The sequence below is a fragment of the Sapajus apella genome, unplaced genomic scaffold (assembly GCF_009761245.1).
Source record: "Sapajus apella isolate SASKATOON/1434 unplaced genomic scaffold, GSC_monkey_1.0 scaffold61, whole genome shotgun sequence".
Classification (NCBI taxonomy): domain Eukaryota; kingdom Metazoa; phylum Chordata; class Mammalia; order Primates; family Cebidae; genus Sapajus; species Sapajus apella.
The window spans coordinates 2,768,882-2,793,146 of record NW_022437001.1 but is presented as its reverse complement, the minus strand read 5'-3'; the positions used below and the strand labels follow the sequence as shown (position 1 = coordinate 2,793,146).

The window sequence follows — 24,265 nt, the reverse complement described above, 5'->3', positions numbered from 1 at the left end:
GTTTCACAACAAGCACAGCTGAACCTGGGACAGTCCAGCTCTGAGGGGGATGGGTGTCCGCCATTACTGAGGCAGTCCACCAATACCGAGGTACTCCACCATTGCTGAGGCAGTCTGCCATTACAGAGAGAGTCCGCCATTAAAGAGGTAAGCCACCATTTGCCAAGGCAGTTCTAACTATACCCCTATAAACAGGACTACAGGGAAGTTCACATGGCAGCTGGGTGGCGCCCACAGCAGCTCAGCAACACCTCTGTTGGTAGACTGTGACTAGGGTGCCTCCTTGGTGGGCAGGGCAGCCCTGAAAAAAAGGCAGCAGCATGACAGAAATTTATAAATAAATCCCTACCTTACCAAGACAGAGCACCTGGGGAAAAAAAGGCATTTATGAGTTCTGCTGCAGCAGACTTAAATGTACCTGCCCAGCAGCTCTGAATGGAACAATGGAGCTCACAGCTCAGCACCTGAGCTCCTATAACGGACAGACTGTCTCCTCAAACAGCTCCCCAGCCCCATATATCCAAAGAGTCACCTCATAAAGGAGAGTGCAGACTGACATCTGGCGGGTATCCTTCTGGGACAAAAATACCAGAAGAAGAAACTGGCAGCAATCCTTACTGTTCTGCAGCCACTGCAGGTGATCCCCAGGCAAGCAGGGCCTGGAGTGGACCTCCAGCAGTCGTACAGCAGAGGGGCCTGACTGTTAGAAGGAAAACTAAGAAACAGAAATAACTTCATCCTCAACAAACTGGACATCCACTCAGAGACCCCCATCTGAAAGTCAACAAGTACAAAGACCACAGGGTAAATAAATCCACAAAGATGGGAAGAAACCAGCACAAAAAGGATGAAAACACCCAAAACCAGAACACCTCTCCTCCTCCAAGGGATCACAACTCCTCACCAGCAAGGGAACAACGCTGGATGGAGAATGAGTCTTGGGAATTGACAGAAACAGGCTTCAGAAGGTGGGTAATAAGAAAGTTCTCTGAGCTAAAAGAACATGTTCAAACCCAATGCAAAGAAGCTAAGAACCTTGAAAAAAGGTTTGACAAAATGCTAACGAGAATAAACAGCTTAGAGAGGAATATAAATGAATTGATGGAGCTGAAAAACACGACATGAGAACTTCGCGAAGCATACACAAGTTTCAGTAGCTGAATTGACCAAGCAGAAGAAAGGATATCAGAGGTCAAAGATCAACTCAATGAAATAAAATGAAAAGGCAAGATTAGAGAAAAAAGGATAAAAAGAAATGAACAAAGTCTCCAAGCAATATGGGACTATGTGAAAAGATCTAATCTACGTTTGATAGATGTACCTGAATATGACGAAGAGAATGAATCCAAGCTGGAAAATACTCTTCAGAATATTATCCAGGAAAACATCCCCAACCTAGCAAGGCAGGCCAATATCCAAGTCCAGGAAATACAGAGAACACAAAAAGATATTCCTGAAGAAGAGCAACCCCAAAGCATGTAATTGTCAGATTCACCAGGGTTGAAATGAAGGAGAAAATGCTAAGAGCAGCCAGAGAGAAAGGTCGAGTTACCCACAAAGGGAAGCCCATCAGACTCACAGCAGACCTCTCAGCAGAAACCCTACAAGCCAGAAGAGAGTGGGGGCCAATATTCAACATCCTTAAAGAAAAGAACTTTGAACCAGAATTTGATATTCAGCCGAACTAAGCTTCATAAGCGAAGGAGAAATAAAATCCTTTACGAACAAGCAATTACTCAGATTTCATCACCACTAGGCCTGCTTTACAAGAGCTCCTGAAAGAAGCACTAAACATAGAAAGGAACAACTAGTACCAGCCACTCCAAAAACATACCAAATGGTAAAGAGCATCAACACAATGAAGAGACTGCATCAGCTAATGGGCAAAACAGCCAGCTAGCATCAAAATGGCAGGATAAAATTCACACATAACAATATTAACCCTAAACATAAATGGGCTGAATACCCGAATCAAAAGACACAGACTGGCAAATTGGATAAAAAGCCAAAACCAATTGGTGTGCTATATCCAGGAAACCCATGTCACATGCAAGGATATACAAAGGCTCAAAATAAAGGGATGGAGGCAGATTTACCAAGCAAATGGAGAGCAAAAAAGCAGGAGTTGCAGTCCTAGTCTCTGATAAAATAGACTTTAAACTAACAAAGATCAAAAGAGACAAAGAAGGACATTACATAATGGTAAAGGATCAATGTAACAAGAAGAGCTAACGATCTTAAATATATATGCACCCAATACAGGAGCACCCAGATACATAAAGCAAGTCCTTAATGATATATAAAGAGACTTAGACTCCCACACAATAATAGTGGGAAACTTTAACACTCCACTGTCAATATTAGATCAATGAGATAGAAAATTAATAAGGATATCCAGGACTTGAACTCAGACCTGGACCAAGCAAACCTAATAGACATTTGCAGAACTCTCCACCCCAAATCCACAATATACATTCTTCTCAGCACCACATCACACCTACTCTAAAACTGACCACATAATTGGAAGTAAATCACTCCTCAGCAAATGCAAAATAATAGAAATCATAAGTCTCTCAGACCACAGTGCAATCAAGTTAGAACTCAGAATTCAGAAACTAACTCAGAACCACACAGCTTCATGGAAACTGAACAACTGGCTCTTGAATGTTGACTGGATAAAAAATGAAATGAAGGCAGAAATAAATAAAGATGTTCTTCAAAACCAATGAGAACAAAGACACAACATACCAGAATCTCTGGGACACAGTTAAAGCAGTGTCTACAGGAAAATACATAGCAATAAATGCCCACATGAGAAGCAAGGAGAGATCTAAAATTAACACCCTATTGTCAAAATTGAAAGAGCTAGACTAGGGGCAAGATCAAAAAAACTCAAAACCTAGCAGAAGACAAATAACTAAGATCAGAGAAGAACTGAAGGAGATAGAGACACAAAAAACCCTTCAAAAAAATCGATAAATCCAGGAGCTGGTTTTTCAAAAAGATCAACAAAATAGACCACTAGCCAGATTAATAAAAAGAAAAGAATAATAAAATAGATGCAATAAAAAACGATAAAGGGGATATCACCACAGATTCCACAGAAATACAAACCATCATCAGAAATTATTACAAACAACTCTATGCACATAAGCTAGTAAACCTGGAAGAAATTGACAAATTCCTGGACACTTGCCTCCTCCCAAGCCTAAACCAGGAAGAATTCGAAACCCTGAATAGACCAATAACAAGGGTTGAAGTTGAGGCAGCAGTTAATAGCCTACCAACCAAAAAAAGCCCAGGTCCAGATGGGTTCACAGCCGAATTCTACCAGACATACAAAGAGGACCTGGTACCATTCCTTCTGAAACTATTCCAAACAATCCAAAAAGAGGGAATCCTTCCCAAATCATTTTATGAGACCAACATCATCCTGATACCAAAACCCGGCAGAGACTCAACAAGAAAAGAAAACTTCAGGCCAATATCCATGATGAACATAGATACAGAAATCTTCAATAAAATACTGGCAAACCGATTGCAACAGCACATCAAAAAGCTTATCCACCATGATCAAGTAGGCTTCATCCCAGGGATGCGAGGCTGGTTCAATATACACAAGTCTATAAATGTAATCCACCACATAAACAGAACCAAAGACAAAAACCGCATGATTATCTCAATAGATGCAGAGAAGGCCTTTGACAAAATTCAGCAGCTTTTATGCTAAAAACCCTCAGTAGACTAGGTACTGATGGAACGTACCTCAAAATAATAAAAGCTATTTACGACAAACTCACAGCCAATATCATACTGAATGGGCAAACACTGGAAGCATATTCCCTTTGAAATCTGGCACTAGACAAGGATGCCCTCTCTCACCACTCCTATTCAATACAGTACTAGAAGTTCTAGCCAGAGCAATCAGGCAAGAAAAAGAAATAAAGAGTATTCAATTAGGAAAGGAAGAAGTCAAATTGTCTCTATTTGCAGATGACATGATTGTATATTTAGAAGATCCCATTGTCTCAGCCAAAAATCTCCTGAAACTGATAAGCAACTTCAGCAAAGTCCCAGGATACAAAATCAATGTGCAGAAATCACCAGTATTCCTGTACACCAATAACAGACTTAAAGAGAGCCAAATCAAGAACGAACTGCCATTCACAATTGCTACAAAGAGAATAAAATACCTAGGAATACAACTAACATAGAATGTAAAGGACCTCTTCAAGGAGAACTACAAAGCACTGCTCAAGGAAATAAGAGAGGATGTTTCTCCACAAACAGATGGAGAAACATTCCATGCTCATGGTTAGGAAGAATCAATATCGTTAAAATGGCCATACTGCTCAAAGTAATTTACAGATTCAACGCTATCTCCATCAAGCACCAATGACCACCTTCACAGAACTGGAAAAAAACACCTTAAACTTCATATGGAAGCATAAGAGAGCCCGCATAGCCAAGACAATCCTAAGCAAAAAAAAAAAAAAAGAAAAAAAAAAAAAAAAGCTGGAGGCATCATGCCTAACTATACTACAAGGCTACAGTAATCAAAACAGCAGATGTTGGTACCAAAACAGAGACATAGACCAATGGAACAGAATAGAGGCCTCAAAACTAATGCCACACATCTACAACCATCTGATCTTTGACAAATCTGACAACAACAAGCAATGGGGAAAGGATTCCCTATTTAATAAATGGTGTTGGGAAAACTGGCTAGCCATATGCAGAAAGCTGAAACTGGATCCCTTCCTTACACCTTATACAAAAATTAACTGCAGATAGACTAAGGATTTAAACATAAGACCTAACACCATAAAAACCCTAGAAGAAAACCTAGGCAATACTATTCAAGACATAAGTATAGGCAAGGACTTCATGACTAAAACACCAAAAGCTTTGGCAACAAAAGCAAAAATAGACAAATGGGATCTAAACTGTCATTAGAGTGAACCAGCAACCAACAGAATAGGGAAAAATTTTTGCAATCTGTCCATCTGACAAAGGGCTAATATCCAGAATCTACAAAGAACTTAAACAAATTTACAAGAAAAAAACCACCCCATCAAAAAGTGGGCAAAGAATATGAACAGACATTTCTCAAAAGAAGACGTCTATGAGGCCAACAAACATATGAAAAAAAGCTCATCATCACTGGTCATTAAAGAAATGCAAATCAAAACCACATTGAGATACCATCTCACACCAGTTAGAATGGCGATCATTAAAAAATCAGGAGACAACAGATGCTGGAGAGGATGTGGAGAAATAGGAACACTTTTACACTGCTGGTGGGAGTGTAAATTAGTTCAACCATTGGGGAAGACAAGTATCTAGAAATAGAAATACCATTTGATGCAGCAATTCCATTACTAGGTATATGCCCAGAGGATTATAAATCATTCTAAGGACACATGCACATGTATGTTTACTGTGGCACTGTTCATAACAGCAAAGACTTGGAACCAACCCAAATGCCCATCAGTGATAAACTGGACAAAGAAAATGTGGCACATATACACCATGGAATACTATGCAGCCATGAAAAACGATGAGTTCATGTCCTTTGCAGGGACATGGATGAACCTGGAAACCATCATTCTCAGCAAACTGACACAAGAACAGAAAACCAAACACCACATGTTCTCACTCATAAGTGGGTGTTGAACAAGGAGAACACCTGGACATAAGGAGGGGAACATCACACACTGGGGCCTGCTGGGGGGGCGGAAAGGAGGGAAAGCAGGGGGTGGGGGAATTAGGGAGGGATAACATTAGGAGAAATACCTAATGTAGATGACAGGGGGATGGATGCAGCAAACCACCACGGCACACATATACCTATGTGACAAACCTGCACGTTCTGCACATGTACCCCAGAACTTAAAGTATAAATAAATAAAAATAAATGAATCCAGCTAATGTGCAGGATACACAATACAAAAATCAGCTGCATTTTTATACACTAACAATGAGCAGTTCAAAATGAAAATTAAGAATAAATTTAACCAATACTGAAAACTATAAAACATTGCTAACACAAATAAAACACATTACATAGTCATGGATTGGAAGACAATATTGTTAAGATGTCAATATGACCCAAAATGATTCGATGCAATCACTATCAAAATCCCAGTGATATTTTTTGCAGAGGTAGAAAATCCATCCTATCTGAAGAAACCCCAAATAGCGTTAGCGGTTGCACATTTCCTGATTCGAAAAGTTACTACTACAATGCTACAGAAATCAAAACATTGTCATGCTGATATAGACAGATCAACAGAAGAGAACGTTGAGAAATAATCCTTCATATATGTGCTCAAAAAGGGTTTCAAGACCATTTAATGGAGAAAGCACCTTCTTTTCAACAAATGATGCTGGAAAATTGGATATCCACATGCAAAACAATGAAGATGGACCCTTACCTACCCATATATTTAAAAACTAACTCAAAATGGATCAAAAACCTAAATATAAGTTAAAACTATACAACTTTTAGATGAAAACATATGGGAAAACCTTTATGACGTTGGATTTTGCAGTGGTTTCTTGGATATGATACCAAAACAAAAGAGACAAGACAACAAAAATCTCCTAACAAAAACATAAGATTTCATAAAAAGTAAAATCAGGGCTGGACATGGTGGCTCATGGCTGAAATCCCAGCACTTTGGGTGGCTGGGGCAGCAGGATTGTTTGAGCCCAGGAATTCAAGACCAACCTGGGCAACATAGTGAGACCCTGTCTCTACAGAAAATAAAAATAAGCCAGGCATGGTTGCATATGCCTGTAGTAGCAGCTACCATATGGCTGAAATGGGAGAATCATTTGCCAGGAGGTTGAGGCTTCAGTGAGCTGTGACTGCACAACTGTACTCCAGCCTAGGCCAAGGAGTGAGACCCTGTCTCAAAAATACATATATATATTTTGTGCATATAAGGACACTATGAAGAGAGTGAAAAGACAACATCACTGTCATTAGGGAAATCAAAACCACAATGAGAGACCATGCCTGTTAGGACAACTGTTAAAAAATAGAGCAAGTGTTGATAAGGACATGGAGAAATTGGAACCCATGTAAAATGGTGTAGCCACTGTGGAAAATTAGGGTTTCCTCAAAAAGTGAAACACAGAATTTCCATATAATCCAGCAGTTCCACTCCTGGGCATACATCCAAAAGAACTGTAAAAAGGAACTCGCATAGATATTTGTATGATAATGTTCATAGCAGCATTACTTACAATAGCCAAAAGGTAGAAACAACCCAAGTGTCCATCATCGACAGGTGAATGATAAACAGAACACATTATATTCACACAATAGAATATTATGCAGCCTTAAAAAGGATTGAGATTCTGATATGTGCTACAAGAACCTTGAAAGTGTTAATGCCAAGTGAAGTAAGCCAGGCACAACATAACAAATATTGTTTGATTTCACTTACAGAAGGTACTTAGAAGAAGCAAATTCATAGAGACAGAAAGTAGAAGGCAGTTGAGCTGGTGGGGAGGGAGAGTCATTAACAGGTTAAGAGTTTCTGTTTTATGATGAAAGAGGTCTCGAAATGGATGATGGTGACAGTGGCACAACACTGTAAATGTACCTAATGCCACTAAATTGTATATCAAAAAGAGTTTAGATGGAAAATGTTACATGTTGCCACAAATCTTTTTAAAAAAGAAACTAAACTGAGTCACTATATGTTGAGGATAAGATGCCAGATAAAGATGATCCCCGCCAAAACCTACCACTTGAGAGCTTTTAGGAACTAAGCCCTATCTTTCAGGGGACTCTCCATATGCAGAGATAAAGGCATTTTACATTAAACATGTTTGCAGCTCTTTAAATTTTATTTACTAAAACACATTTCAAAGAAATATAAAAAGCTTTGCATCACTGTAATCAGAGCCTTTGCTACTTAAATTCTCTATTCCTTGAGAACTCAGCTTTTGTCCAAGAGTGGCAATGTCATCAGAAAGAAAATCACACTTAAAAAAAAAAGTGTTCTTGGTTTGATAGTACCGGTGACTCCCCACAACTCAACTTCATAAGCCCATTTAAATAAATTCCCTCTGCAGGTTTTACTATACATTTTTGAAAATGTTATTTTTTGTAGAAAACAACTATGTTGCCCAGATTGGTTTCAAACTCCTGGGCTCAATTGATTCTCCTGCCTCAGCCTCCCAAGTGCTGGAGCCACCATGCCCAGTTCCCTCTGCAGTTTTTGAAACTACTGTTTGTAGCCCATGATTCCAGTGTTACCTCTGGTCATAGGACAGCGCCATGGCCCGGATTCCAGCATCGCATCCTGGGTAGGCAAAGAGCTGCTTCAGGTCTGATACCTGCCGGACCACAACCACTCCGCTGTCTCCTCCTGTGAGCAGGTACTGCCCATCTCGGCTTAGCTGGATGGCCTGTTGAGACACGGTAACATTCAGAAGAGATGTGGTTCTAGGACACTTCCAGCCCCACCATATGTTTGAGTCATTCTTACACCAGCTACTGTGGTGCAGGGAGAAGAGAGAGAGAGAGCCTCAGCAATTTTTAGAAAATCACAGGTTGTAGAAGATCTGCCATTTTTCAAAAACCAAGGGGACAAAGTTTGGCAATGCTTGAGATTTTTTTGGCTTTGCTTTTTTAAAGATGAGGTAGTAAACTCTTCCAATTCCTCAAATGCTGTGGGAATGGTACGTGTTGTGGACTAGGACCAGTGCTCTGAGGAGGAGCCCTGGCATCTCTTCATTTGCCCTGTGGACATGCTAATAACCCTGTTTTGTCCCAAGACTTGGCAGACTGTGCCACCTGACCTCACATCCACTCTGATACCCTGCTGTTGTGCGACTCCAGGCCGAGGGAGGCAGCCAGCCACCTCAGCCCCTTCCCTGAGCCTGTTGGATTTTGACAGCAGTTGGGAAGAAGACTTGGTAGAGAGCCACAGCTTCCAGGGTGATTAAATCTCAGTTTAGCCGTTTCTTGCCCCAGGGCTGACAGTTCTTCAGCCTGTGGTTTAGGTGGCTCTAGGCTGTGCCCCTCTGTCCTTTCCTGCTAGTGCTGAACAGATGGGGCGGGCTCCGAATTTGCTCTTTGATCTCAGAAAATGGGCATCCACAAATGAAAGCCTGCAGGCCAAATGCAGCCTACTGCCTGTTTCCTGTAACTATTTTAATATTTTTTAATGCTTGAAAAGAACTTTTCATGACACATAAATATTTGTATGCATTCCAAATTTGAATCCCCATAAATAAGCTCTACTTTGAGACAGGGTCTCATTCTGTCACCCAGGCTGGAGTGCAGTGGCGCAATCTCAGCTCACTACAACCTTCACCTCCCGGGTTAAAGTGATTCTCATGCCTCAGCCACCTGAGCAGTTGGGATTACAGGTGCCCACCACAACACCTGGCTAATTTTTGTATTTTTAGTAGAGACGGGGTTTCACCATGTTGGTCAGGCTGGTCTAGAACTCCTGACCTCAAGTTATCTGCCCACCTTGGCCTCCCAAAGTGCTGGGATTACAGGCACGAGCCACCATGCCTGGCCTTCAATAAATAAGGTTTTACGGACATCGCCGTACCCATTTGTTTTCGACTACTTTCACAGGTAGTTGCAACAGAGAATATAGAACCTTCAAAGCCTAAAATACTTACTTTCTGTGCATTTATAGAAAAAGTGTGGTGACTCCTAATTGTCCCTCCCTACTCCAAAAGCCAATCCTATTATCCCTTCTTCTCCTCCTGCCTGTTGCCTCCAAGCCTTGTTTTCTTAGCTTATTAAGATACAAATTTCCTTTCCTCAGTGGATGGCACTGGAGTTTTAACAGCCATTACAAACAACCGTAATTGTACGTTCACCTGGACACACATAGGAATACAAATTGTGCTGGCAAGCCAGAAAGAGAAGAACCTAATTTCTGATATATTCACACTGTTGTACATTCAGCTTTAGCACAGTCACCTTAAGTCTTACTCCTTGACATACTGTTTTAAAAATCATAGAAAGGTAAAGACTTTCTTAGCTATTTAATTCACATTCACTCAAATGCCAACTTTCAGTAGTCTCGAACACAGCTTATTCTCAAGAACACAAAAATACATCTAGGAAATAAAAACCTATGTGTGGAAGACAGTTATATATTCTCTAAGTCTTGTTAACTAAGCACAGATATTAAAATATTTTCAAGATAAGCAAAAATCAATATCCTTTTCCCCCATTCATTTCACAAATAGCAATCTCTAGGGGTGTCTGGGAACTGCAATGAAGACTAGGACAAACAATTATTTGCTACACTTATAAAATTCAGCTGATGAAAATCCATTAACCTTATGGTTGTGGTTCACTTGAATTTTATACTTGAAGCTTTTTACTGGATAAGTGCTATACTAAAACAAATTAAAACCATTAATCTTTAATTCTTTGTTCTGGTAAAGAATCGCTAATACTGCTTCTGTCTGAAATTAAGTAAAACCTGGCCTTTAGAGACTGTACAGTCATCAGCATTCAAAACATTTTAATGAACCAGATGCCTCCCAAGGTGAAAAAGATTTCACTGGCCTCTTTGACGAGAGGCCAAGTTCCTCTGGCAGCCAAGAGCCAGGGTAACATTTAGCAAGATCTCCCACTCAAATCCTGACAGGCTGCCTCTGCATCCAGGTTGGGTTGTGACTAGAGGTTTTCAGAGGGCCCCAGAGACATGTTAATCTCATCCCCTGAAATCCTGAGTGTTATGGACAACACTGTGGCTGCAGGCTTTTAAGGAGGACCTAGCAGGCCACAGCAATCTGCTGCGAATGACCACATCCTAAAACATAGCCTCAGGAAGGGAAAACAAAAGCGTTCCCCTGGGTGAATGATGGTTCTCCCAGGTTCAGGATAAAATAACTTTGCTGCTCTGTCCAGTCTGCCTCCTTAAATATCAGCTATTCACAAAGACATCTCAATACTGTCTAGTTGATAGACCATGATATGCTGCTAACCCAAATGCTGCTAACCAAAATGCCACAGAACAATCTGGCACCTAAAATAAAAATAGGTGGGAAGCCTTGATTAGTGCAGAGCTTCCCCAGGCTGCCTGCCTGCAGGGTTCTTGGTATTTCACAGAAAATTTCTGGTCTGAGCTGATGACTAATTTGTTTCCATGGTATCCTTTCCTTATATGGGCTCAGACTGAGGATGGAGCTGGAGATTCTGCTCTGTGGTGTCTTGGATTCCCAGCCTGTGGCTTCCTTCCTCGCCTTCAGAGGTAGTGAGCTGTGAAAGTGTCAGTCTCTGAAGCTGTGGGTAGGTAGTGCTCATTTTTGGCAAGCTCACTTTAATCACGCAGTTGCCACTTGCCAGTTAGCATGATAAAGTGCAGGAGTGCTGGGAAAAAGGCAATGGATTGTTTAAGCCTAAAATCCAGTGGGAAATATTACAGAGGGAAAAAGTGATGACTACAGGGCAGAGAGGAGAAGCATGTGTGTACGAATGGTCTGCAGAAAGCCTCCCACTGCTGCCTCAAGGAACTTCCCAGAGCCCCTGGTACTAACTGAAATGCCACAGAAATTGCTTCAGTCAGCTAGGGATCTCAAATTATTTTACAGATTTATTAGCGTAGCTGACAATATAATCACAACTCAAAGTGACAGATTATCCACATTATTATTGTAAAGAAAAGAGGAAAGGAAAATCCTCTGATGTGTACTTGGTTTAAATGCAGCATTATGGGAAGGTAGGGAAAAATAAAAGGGTGTGCGAATGTGTCTGTGTGCATGCCTCATGGTGAAGGCCGGCAGAATGCAATGGAGAGACCACGGAGAACAGTGGAGACACAAGAAGGAAACCGTCCACTGAAGCAAGAAATGAATCCCAGGAGATGGAGCAGCAGGGGTCCTTTATGTCCTCAACGTAATCTACATGTATGGGCTCTGTTCCCTAATACTTCCTGACCCCAGTATTTACCTAGGAGAAGTGGGTACTCAGACTAGATCTGGGAAAGTAGGAGAATTTATGTCATCTAAGCTGACTAGGTCAGGAATAGCAATGAGTGAAATATCCAGAGGTAGCCCAAAGCCAGGATAGAAGCCCCTGTGACCCTACTCCTGCCCTGAACATGTCATGGGTCCCCTCATTGTATACAGCTCACGTGCCCCACCCCCTAGCCTGATTCTAGAAAATTGAAAAACTAGTCCCTGAAAAGAACAGTTCCTACTCTTTTTCTCAACTTCTACTACTTGTGGAGTCCTGTCCTGAAGAGGAAGCAAGAGGCTGGAAGTCCACTGGCGTTGCCATTTCTGGTATACCAAATGGGAAAAAATGCTTGCCTGATTCATATCATAATTTGAAGCCCAACTTCGTTAACATGTTTTGGTCTTGTTATCCATGAAGAAGTCATATCTGAAATTAATCCTAAATAGTCATAATCCCTACTGCTCCCACCACCAAGCTATTCAGATGTAAAGTGAATCCAGTTTTAGGTGTCATCTAATGTACTGTTTCAGCTTTCATACTCAGAAAACAATTTACAGTGAACGTTCTTAGACAAAAAAAAAAAAAAAAAAGCAGGGCCACTGAAAGCCACCCAGGATGGTTTCAGAAGTCCCTAAGAAAACCTCTTCTACTGAAGGGCCGTCCTCAGCTGTGCAAAGTGATGCAGTCTACACAGCTGGCACTGCTGTGGTGTACCAAGTGTGTGAGCCTTGTCCAAGTGCTACCGAAGCATTTTCTGTTGGTGTGGAAAAGAGGCCCTCGACAACCCAAAAATCGAGGTTTCTTTCGTGAACACTTTCCCTCCCTACTTGATACGCATTGAGGTAAAAGTCATGAATGCTGAAGAGTCTCCAGGGCACTCACTCTTATGTTATCATCTGTTTCCATCGTGGCCTGGAGCTTCCCATTCACACTGAACGTACAGAAGAGGCCATTCTCATAGAATATGACACAATGGCCCTCTCTTGAAGCCTGAATGAGTTTCGGTTTCAGGCAGTTTTCAGGACCCTCCAAGGTCCTCAACAAGTCTCCATTCATGGAATGTATGAGACATGGTCCTTCTGAGAAGAGAGGAGAAACAAAAGGCAAATTAATCATTTAATGAAAACAGACAAATATGATTTGAATCTTGAATCCTAAGCACAGATTAAACAGGATTATAGTACCATACTATAGGTGTAGAAACCCTTTTAAAAACTTCGATCTTACATATATGTAAGTTATTTTGCAAAATCTCTTCATGTTTGCCAGATTTCACCTTCCATTTGGGAGACGAGAGAAGCCAAATCATGTAAGTCCCAGTTCACTTTCCTCAAGAGACAGGAAGTTACTCTATGAAATTCATTATGCTAAGAGGCAATACCAACTGGAGGAACTGAGAAACAAGCTTCAAATCCTAGCACAGCTTCAAGGAGGCTGGGATGCAAAGAAACAAGGGCTGTAGGCAGGTACACTAGGACCTCTCCCCACACCTTGTGGGAGCCTCAACAGCCAAGACACTGTGGGCCTGTGCAGGGACAGCCAGCTCAGGCAGCCTCAGAGGGCCTAAGCCTTCTTCCCCACAATTGCTTACTACTGTTGTACACTAAAAGGGGGTCCCTGATACTTCCTCTGAGCCTCCAAAAAATTCGTACAGGGACCCTTCGGCCACTTCTCCTTGTCAACTGAGTGAGTCCACTTCCCTGCTGTCCCCACAGTAAGCAGCAGCATCTGCCACTCCCAACACCTAGGTGGACCACCAGGCCAAAGTGACATTGGAGGACAGGCAGCTGCTGGGGAGCCCACACACAGCCAAGCGTTTTGTTTCTATTGAGTACCTGCTACATGCAAAGCAAAGAAGGAGTAAGGCACAAAGATTGCTTGTGTGATGAACAAATTCCAAGAGATATCTCAGTCAGATAACAGGGGTTACTGGGGTATGCACCCTGCTACTCTTCTGGCTAAATTACTCATGGCCACATGATCACTGCCTTTTTCCCCACAATGACTTGAAAGCTTGCCCTTTTAAAAATAAGGTTTTTAGCTCTTTCTTGACCACTCAGGTGGTTTATAAATTTTTTAAATATCCACAGGCAGTCTTTGCTTTATGCAGTTCCAGCACGCATGAATTTCAGTTATCACTCCTTAAATAACACCAGCTCTCCAATAACATAGTTCAAATTTAGGTTGTCACAGTAATTGCAATAAAGTACGTAATTTTGTGGCTAGCTCTTCAGTCCACGAATCACTATATAAATAACAGATGTGCATCATCATGATAAGTGACCAATCACATCATTCCTTTCAAGGTATCTTGATGACTGGCCACTGCATATCTGTTATTCAGTTCATGTACAGACAGCAAACTGTGCAGCTGTGTTGCCTTTTTGTCTCCCAGTGATAAAGCCATGTAATATTTCACAAAAATGGATAATCAAAAAAGGGTATTAGCCAACAAAGATGAAACTGCAGTAAAGAAATGAAAAATGATAAAGCTGAAAGTAGAATTGAATTGAATATAAATGGAGTTATGGAAGAAGAGCTGCCTGTGGGGTGCTGACCCTGCTGAGACACTGTAGATTTGCAGCCAGGAAGAGAATGAAGGGGACTCATCAGTGTGAGTTAGGGAAGAAGGTGTAACAAAAATGATGTCCTGGAAGTGATACCAGCAAAAGCCTCACATTAAAGGAATCCTACGGAATATTTCATGACATTGAAAGCACAAAAGATAAAATGTTAGAAGCGGATCCCAACTTAGAAAAGAGTATGACAGATCCTCAAGGCATAGAAAAGATGCTAGCTCCTTCCATGTATACAACAAGAAGGCAGTAAGCACTGGTCAAACTACTCTTGATACATTTTTCACAAAATAATTATCAGTGTATCATATTTCAATGTATTAAGTACATGTGAGTTTTACTAATTTTTTCATGTTCTTATATGTATAACTGAGTATGAGTTTTTAAAGTTTTGACAAAATTATTATCAGAGAGAGGGTTTTGCTCTGTCACTCAGGCTGGAGTACCGTGGCATGATCATGGCTCACTACAGCCTTCACCTCCTGCAATCCTCCCACCTCACCTTCCCAAGTAGCTGGGACTACAGATGTGCACCACCATGCCCAGCTAATTCATAATTTTTTTTGTAGCAATGGGAGTCTCACTATGTTGCCAGACTGGTGTCGAATTCCTGACCTCAAATGATTGTCCCACCTTGGCCTCCCAAAATGTTGGGATTTACAGGTATGAGCCACTGTGCCCAGCCTGACAAAAATTTTTAAAGACCATGGAACAACTGTAAACTTTACCGCTGATTATTCAGATCACTTTGTATGGTTTCAGTTTGCATGCTTGCTTTTACAGTTCCACAGCACTGTGCAAAGCAAAGATGACCTGTAATATAATAGGTTCATTTTATGACTCCTGTTGGCTCAGGATATATGAAATTATTGACAATAAGAAGGAAAAAAATCCAGTGGTTATAGAATTCTTGCTATCATTATTACCATTTCAATGTTTTGACCAGATTTTTAAACACAATCCTTTAAATATTTAAAACACCTTGTTAGCTAGACTAAATATTATACTTTAGGACACAGATAAGATGATTCAAATACTCTGTTTCCCCACCAGATAAACCTAAAAGACATGAGATATTGTACTTTGTTGTATGTGCAGACCTCAGCTCAGAGCAGAGACAGAGAGACGGATAGACTATTACAATGGGATAAGCAACGAATTGCAAACAGCTCCGTTCCTAGTCAGATCCTGATTTGTTGTGTGTGCTCTTAGCTCACTTAATACCTTGGGCCTAAACGTATGATGCTGTTTCCAGCACAAACCTCCAGGCAAACCAGCTTAAGTATCTTTCCACTCCACTCTCAATGCCCTTGTGGCCCCTGCCTCATTAAAACAGACAGGGTCAGGAGTTTCCATTCAGATATAAGATGGAACTCGGCCCAGTAGCAGTTCAGAAGACTAAACAAATATACAAAGATGTTCTTTGTTCCTGCCTATGGAAATACGAATATTATTGGAGATGTTTGTAAAAATATCTTAAACTCTTTAGAGTAGTGCTGTGAAACAGAACTTTTGACCATGATGGAAATGATGTGTATCTGCTGTCCAGTGTGGTGGCCACTAGCCATATGTGAGTAATGAGCACCTGAAATGTGGCTAGTGCCACCAAGAAACTTTAAATAATTTAAGTTTAAATAGGTTCTATATGGCTAATGGCCATTATAACAGGTAGAAGCTTTAGCAAAAAGGTATCAAATTGATCGTTGGTAATTTGTTACTAGGAGACACCGAAAAATGCATACATTTTGCGAAGGTACCACAGGTTTACCTTGTGAACCACTTAACACCAGGCCTAGCTCAGCACAGACTGCAGCACATGTGATCTCATAGTCATGGCCCGTCAAAATGGCCCGAGGAGCAGCAGTCTCACCTTTAGGAAAAAACAGATAAAAAGAACAGATCAATTCAAGTTTATGCAAATTAAATAATCAACAACTTGCTCCTAATTCCCATCATGCGTATTTAATTTATAGTTTGGGAATTTGTGCAGAAATCCTACTTTAGGACTAGATCTAAACTATATACTGTAGTTTGATTATGAGGATCACATCCTGCTAAAATGTCAAGTAACCTTTATGTGATTATCAACAACAATGGTTAAAAACTCAGGGTTAAATACAACAAAATCTGCATTCCAAAAATGCCTCATAAAAAATTAGCCCCTCAATTAGATGTTTTATGGTCAGATGATTATACAATTAGGAACTGTGGCTCAATTTACATTTCAAAGAAAGGCCTCACCCCTCCTTCCTCATTCTCTGTGGGCCCCTGAAACCAATCATAATGAAGACAGTCTAAATTAGACTTCCTGCTACCTCCACAGGAATTCTGCAGCCCCTCTCTTAAATACTTACTCTCTTTACTAAGCTTATGTATTTTTCTGATATGTAAATTTCATGGATGTATTTATGGTTCATTCAAAGAACAGAAAAACCAACATAAGAAACACCTAAAAAAAAAAACAAACCTTTACAGATAAGTCTACAGATAGTGATTGAAAATGAGGGGCAATGGGTGGAGAAGGTGGGACAGAGGAGGAGTATCCAAAAGGCAGATGTTTCTGAATACTTTCACAAGTAGAAAGAACAAGTCATCCTGTAAGTCTTTCCCAAACTAAAAAAAAAAAAAAAAAAAAAATACAGTTGGTTGATTGGTTGGTTAATATGGAACCCACCATGGATAAGTAAAACGGTAATGGACTTGATGGACTTGATTTGTGGACTGTTTCCTGCCAAGCCACAAGGATAAACTGGATTCCATGTCTAGCCCGAAGAATACTATTTGAAGACTGAACGAATCCTCTACTTTTATAGTCTCTAAAGGCAAAGACATAAAAAGTCTTTCCACGTGGAATTAGAGAGCAGGATTCTATTAGCATTCTTGATTTCTTAATTTGGATTGGTCTTACAGTATGCTTGATACCTAACACTGTGTAATCGAGAAGAGGCAAATGTGCCCACAGAGTACTTGCTACCACCAGCTATGGAATTCCATGGAAGAGAATCACTTGTATCTTAACCCCGAACATCTGACTATCCTTGGAGCAGTCACCCACTCGGAGGAAAGAAGTCCAGTAGCTCAGGGGAAACCCATCAGAAAGCTACTGTATGTGGAAAGGCAAACCCTGCTGTCAAAACACTAATCCAGCTTCCAAAGCAGGTTTTTTTTTTCAGTAGGTCACTGTGTTATTTGAAATTTTATGCAAAATGTATCTACATGCCTGTTTTTCTAGGTAGCAAGGGAGCAAAGTAAGTTTTACTGAATGCACAGAGGTCCATGACCAAGAAAAGGTGAGAGGCTTCTACCCTGAAGAGAGGTGTAGTCTCTGTGCTTGCAGCCCCAACTTCACCTGGAGCCAGCTGTCACTTCAGGTCTAGCTTTCCACACGAGAGTTCCAATGCATGTACTGCAGTACATAGTACATAGCCCCACAGTGTCCTTTAAAGCTTTGGTGACTGTAGGTACTTCTGAGTGAGACTTAAGTTGAAGGGATATCACACAGAACTTTGCACCACACTGGCAGTGCTATGTGCAGCCAACTGCTGGAAATGGCCTACAGGCTTAGTGATAAAGGGAGACCTAAAATGACATACTAAGAGGCAAGGGGTAAGTGGAACAAGGGCTTCATTTCATTTGATCCCAAGTTTTAAAACTTCTTTGGGAGGCAAACCTACCTTAATTAGAAAGTTTACTTGACATTTACCAAACCACAAAGAATTTGTCACAAGGGCAATTTTGTGTCTTACAAAGTCCAGAAATTTGGGAAAATTTTAAAGAAATAAAGCAAATGATGTAAGCCAATCTGAACTACTTAACCTTCTGTTAAGATTCACTAATTTTAGGGATAAATATGCTGTTTTAAAAAGTTATCAGCCAGGTGCAGTGGCTCACGCCTGTAATCCTAGGACTTTGGGAGGCCAAGGCAGGCAGATCACCTGAGGTCAGGAGTTCAAGACCAGCCTGTCCAACATAGTAAAACCCTCTGTCTACTAAAAATACAAAAAAATAGTTTGCTGTGGTGGTGTGTGCCTGTCATCTCAGCTACTCAGGAAGCTGAGGTAGGAGAATCACTTGAACCTGGGAGGTAGAGGTTGCAGTGAGCCAAGATTGCGCCACTACACTCCAGCCTGGGAGACAGAGCAAGAATTCATCTCAAAAAAATAATAAAATAAGAAGTTATCAATATTTTATCCCTGACTCTTGGTTTGCCTTTTCCCCAGGAGGCTGTACATTCCACAAAAATACGATACAATGTTGTTTCTGAAATTACTGTCTAATTAGATTTATTGGAAACTTTTTTTTTTAACCAACAATTAAAATCATTAAGATCTACAGAATATATTTTTGGTGTGATTGTTCCTTTTTTTGTTTTCATAAGTTATTTCATGGAAGGTGAAATTTGTGTTTTAAGTTGAATTGTCTTGGAATTCCTCAATGGAAAGTGAAGGTTTGAAGGAAATCTGATGGCAAATGAAGGCATTCTAAGACACAGTAAACAAAGGATAGATGGATAATGGTGGTCCCAGAGGACAATGTCACTTAAGCACATCAATGCTAACTTTTTGTTTTCTTGGGAGCGTGGTGAAGAAGAGACAGGACTGCTGTCAATTTTCTTTCTTTCTTTAATGCAAAAGAGTTGAAATACTCAGAGTTTTCTATGACTGTAAAGTTTAGAGTTTAGGAAGCCTCATGATTAACCCCAGAAAGTGGGTTAAGATATAAGCATTCTTTTTTTAGTAAACTCTTAAGATTTTTATCATTCAGCTTTGCTTACGAAATACTGGTTTCCAATAAGCCAAACTTTATTAAATCATTTTTCACTCCACAAATCAGAGCACACACACAAGAATTGTAATTTCAAAACTGAAAAGGATTTTTTCTTTTTCTAGGGCCTGATCTCTAAATAAGGAGCTGTTCAATGCTAGGACTTTGGCTTCAAAGTTTGGCAAAATGTTTGCTAATCCCGGAAGCAGGTTAGACAGTTCAAGAAATGAAAAAAAAAAAAAGAAAAGAAAAAAAAAAAAAAACAGAGAGAGAAAAAAAGAAAAACAAATTAAAAGCATAAGGGTAGACTTATAATCATTAGGTTCTCAGGTAACTGGTTCCACAGTCACTGGATTTCCAGTAAAAAGACAGTGCTACTTAACTTTCCTCACTATAGGAAATGCATATTAATGGCCTCTATAAACCCACATACGACAATATAAGGAGAGATACCATGTCATTTCCTCCAAGAAAAACTGTTTCCAATCTTGTTTAAAGACTAAACATTATATTCCCTTTATTATCTGCTGTTCAGATTGAGCATTCTTTACATTTTCTCCTTATCAAAAAGTATGTTCAAAATAAATACCTACTACTTGATTTTTATAAGTTTTATAACAAAGAGCTTGAAATAGTTATACTTCAATATAGCAAATATATGATATGGGATTTAAATCAAGCAGGTCAAAACTGTTTAAGTTCAATGGACATTTTAGGAACCACTTGCAATGAATTTACTGAGGGTAGCAGGGATAATTGGAGGCAGAGCAGAGGCTTTACATGTGGCTCACAGAATCGATCTTTTCATGTCTCTGTGGTTACACTGTGTACATCATCCTGGATCACAGCAGAGCCCAAGTGACAAATCCCACAGAAAGGAGAGGCAAAAATCCCTCCATATCTACGTACATTTCTGTTTGGAAAGCCTAGAAACAAAATCTCGGAACCATATAACTTATTCTCACTGCAGAGTTCTTAGAAATCTGCCCCTCCCAACTACTTGTCGGCCCACATAGTTAATAGCTGGGGGAAATAATCACCTCAAACAAGATGAGTATGGCCATATATTACTTTTCAAAGATGCCAAAGCAGTCAATCATCTCTCACTGAAGTCTCTAAACCAAATAAAGAGCAACAAAAGTCTTCTGAAAAATATCAGGTTAATTCTTTTGATAAAAATTAGCAATAGTTAAGGGGTACAAAAAGTCTTTATCTTTGCTTTTTGAGATAGTAGGCTCTACCAAAGGCTAGACCATAAAGCAGAACAGGTTCCCTTAAGAACCTTTTAAAGTCTTACTGCTTGAAAAATTGTCATGGCCTTCAATAATGATGAGAGAAAAATTTATCTTGCTGCTAGTTTAAGGGACTACACTTCAAACTCTTCTTAAAGAAAAATAAAAAGAGAAAGAGGACAGACTTCTAGGACTGCTTTGAAAAGCTCGAGCAGTTACTTCAAAGGAAAGGGCGTCTTTGTCCAGAGAGCAGGTTTATGACTACTGATGCAAATCCTAACCAAAGCCTGAAAAGGATACTCAGTGCATCTTTATGGATGGCCTTAAAAGAAGATGAACAAGTCAAATGAGATTAAAGATGGCCCAAATCCTGCTGCAAATACCAGGGCACACCAGTTTTTACAGAGGCACTTTTCTTATAATACTAGATACCAGCACCAACTTACAAAGACAGTTATAACAACCTAACTTGCATTTAAGCAACACAAAATCTCTATAATAGCCACTTAGCATTTATATTGGACTTATATTTTAAAACATTAGGTGAAATATTTTAACACCACTAGGCAGAATAGCAAATGTTTTTATTAACTGTGTTTTTTTTGGTGCCCTCACAACATTAGGTATATTTATCAAACAGACTCTGAACCTCTTCAAATTACACCTGAAAGAAGAGAAGAGGAAAGAGGAATTTCTCTAGTATCTTGCTCATAAATATCCAGTGAGAAAAATATTTCATAAGGTCTGTATCCATTACGGAAAAGAGGTAATAACCCAGGTAAAAATAGATCTGATGTGTTTATTTCTGACAAACTTTTAGTTACTTTTTAAAAAGTGAATAAAGTTCTTGGTGTTTTGGCATCATCTCCTTACTTTTATGAAAATTAGATCACTTTGAAATACAGTATAAAGTTTCACCTGTAGGTTAAATATGTTGTTCTTAGCACAGTGAATCCTCTTCATTCATTCCATTTTTTCAATACCCTCTATTATGAAATGAAGTGGGACTAAACATTTTCCTATTCTTAGTTTTGTAAAAATAAAACTATTCCTTTCAATTAATACTTAGTTTAGATGACTCCTGGGCTAGAAAATGACGATATCCCATTTGTTCACCCATTCACTCCTTCATTTACTTAATACTGTATATTGAGTTTGTATTATTAATATGTGTGAGGTACTATAGAAATCAGGACAGTAAAACATGGCCTTTTATTTAAAAATGACTTGATTTTAAATGATCACTGGATCTGGTTTTGTCAACTGTACTATAAACCTGCAAATTATAATTATAAATATCTATGCTTATAAAGGTCAAAATAATAGTACTAATGTCCACACCACTTGCAACAACTAATTTGTATGCAAAATCAATATTTAACAATAATTAACATGCTTAAATAAAAACAATCAATATAATTTTCCTAATTAGTAAAAATGTAGTATCATTTGAACTTTTATAGAGGAAAATCAAAATACAAAACCTGCCTTTATTTTAAAAAAGTAGTAATTTCAATAGAAAACTCATTATGAAAGAAAGCATATTTGTTTAAAAAGCCCAAATACACAATGAACTTATTAGGCATATATATTACAGATAAAAAACCAAAAATATATTATACTATAAATGCCAGTCATTTCCTACAAGATGGATACCTCTATTTTGCTTGTGCCTTTTGTACCATTTAGTTACAATTGATTACTACAAAACATTCTTTTGAAAACTGAACACTAAGCTTTCTCATGCGGCTCACCATAATGGTAAATCAAGAAAGTAAATGTCTTTGCTAAAGCAGAAATGAGGTTAGCTATTAAATGTTTCTCAAACCTTTACCATTAACGTCCTAGTTTTACAATGGAAATTATACTGCATTTTAATTATGCTCAGAAAACTGACTTGAAATTTGTTCTACACATCTCATCTTCACCAAGCCTTTTCCCTTCCCCTACTCATCATGGTCTCTTTGGTGGAAAATCATAATTTGATTAGACATACAGACTACAGATGACAAGCCACAGCTGCATTCAGGGAACAGCAACCACCAAACAGGAAATTTTAGTAGCATCTTCTTGTAAATAATATTAGAGTTATGAATGCAAGACAAGAAAATGTTGGTACAAAAAACAACTGTAAGTCATTGGTATATGCCATTTCTCCTCCTCTCTCTATGATTATATAAGTGTTTGTAACACGAGAGTCACCCTCTAAGGCTACCGCTGACCCTTCAACAACATAGATTTGAACTGCATGGGTCTACTCATATGTGGATTTCCTTCTGCCTCTGCCATTTGAGACAGCAAGACCAGCCCTCTGCTTCCTCAGTCTACTCAGTGTGAAGACAACCAGGATGAAGACCTTTATGATGGTCCACTTCCACTTAATGCATAGTAAATATATTTTCTCTTTATGATTTTTTTTTTTTTGAGATAGAGTTTTGCTCTGTCATCCAGGCTGGAGTGCAATGGTGCGATCGGCTCACGCAACCTTCGCCTCCCAGGTTCAAGTAATTCTCTGCCTCAGCCTCCTGAGTAGCTGGGATTATAGGCATCTGCCACCACACCCAGCTAATTTTTGTATTTTTTTAGTAGAGACAGGGTTTCACAGGTTGGTCAGGCTGGTCTCGAACTCCTGACCCCGTGATCCGCCCGTCTTGGCCTCCCAAGGTGCTGGGATTACAGGTGAGCCACCGTGCCCGACCTATGATTTTCTTAATAACATTTTCTTTTCTCTAGCTTACTTTATTAAGAATACAGCATATGATACATACAACATACAAAATATGTGTTAATCAACTTTATGTTATCAGTAAGGCTTCCAAGTCAACAGTAAGCTATCAGTAGTTAGCTTTCTGGGGAGTCAAAAGTTATATGCAGGTTTCTGACCGTGTGGGGAGTTAGCACCCATAACTCCTGTGTTGTTCAAAAGTTAACTGTACATTAGAAAATGGGTGTATGTGAGTGTGTATCTACAATTGTATATTTAAAGTATATCCCTTAAATGTATATTTAAAATATACAAAATCCTACCACAACATGTACTGTCCTAAGAACTCAGTATAATACAGTTGTCTTTTTGTGACTTTTGCAAATACTAAGAATACTAAGGATTGCATCAGATTCTCCACAGCTGATATTCTAATTAAATGTATAGTTTAGTCAACTCTCACCTAGACTGCCTGAGTTTAAATCCAGGCTCCAGCACTTGGTGAGCAACCTTGGGCAAGTTTCCATAATTCTAGTAAGGAAATCCTAAAAGCGTCAAGGCCCAGGGCAGAAAATAAAGGCATATTTATAATTTCTCCATGCCTCATCTATAAGTCAAGAATACTAGCAGTAGATACCACAGAGGGCTTCTGTGAGGATTAATGAGTTAATATGTAAAGTGCTCAGGATGGTAGCTGGCATATAGTGAGCACCCACTAGTATCATCTAGGAGGAGGAGTAGCAGCAACACAATGATCTTTGTTCACTCTCTGTTATAAATACTCCTTTCATTGAAAGTATAGTATCTGATCCTATGCTGTATAAATGCTAATTAGAGATGGTTCTCTCCTTGACGATTCATATAAATTTGATACAACTACTAATATCTGGCAGCCTAGAGGCTAAGAGTGGGGGGTGAAGGTACAGTATAGTAATTAAGTGAGTTTCCCAAAGTATTATTATTTTTTAAGACAAGAGTCTCACTGTTTTGCCCAGGCTGGTGTGCAATGGTGTGACCACACATCATTATAGCC

At 39.5% G+C, this 24,265-nt stretch overlaps 1 protein-coding gene across 5 annotated transcripts in view; it reads right to left on the bottom strand.

Annotated features, from left to right (window-relative positions):
- Positions 1-24,265, bottom strand: part of LRBA (LPS responsive beige-like anchor protein) — a 726,864-nt gene that overhangs the window by 5,558 nt on the left and 697,041 nt on the right. For all 5 annotated transcript variants that reach the window (XM_032246531.1, XM_032246532.1, XM_032246533.1 and 2 more), the window contains 3 exons: positions 16,301-16,402; positions 12,839-13,035; positions 8,276-8,427 (listed from right to left, as the gene is read on the bottom strand). In XM_032246531.1, the coding sequence (XP_032102422.1) occupies positions 8,276-8,427; positions 12,839-13,035; positions 16,301-16,402 (451 nt within the window). The remainder of the gene's footprint in view (positions 1-8,275; positions 8,428-12,838; positions 13,036-16,300; positions 16,403-24,265) is intronic.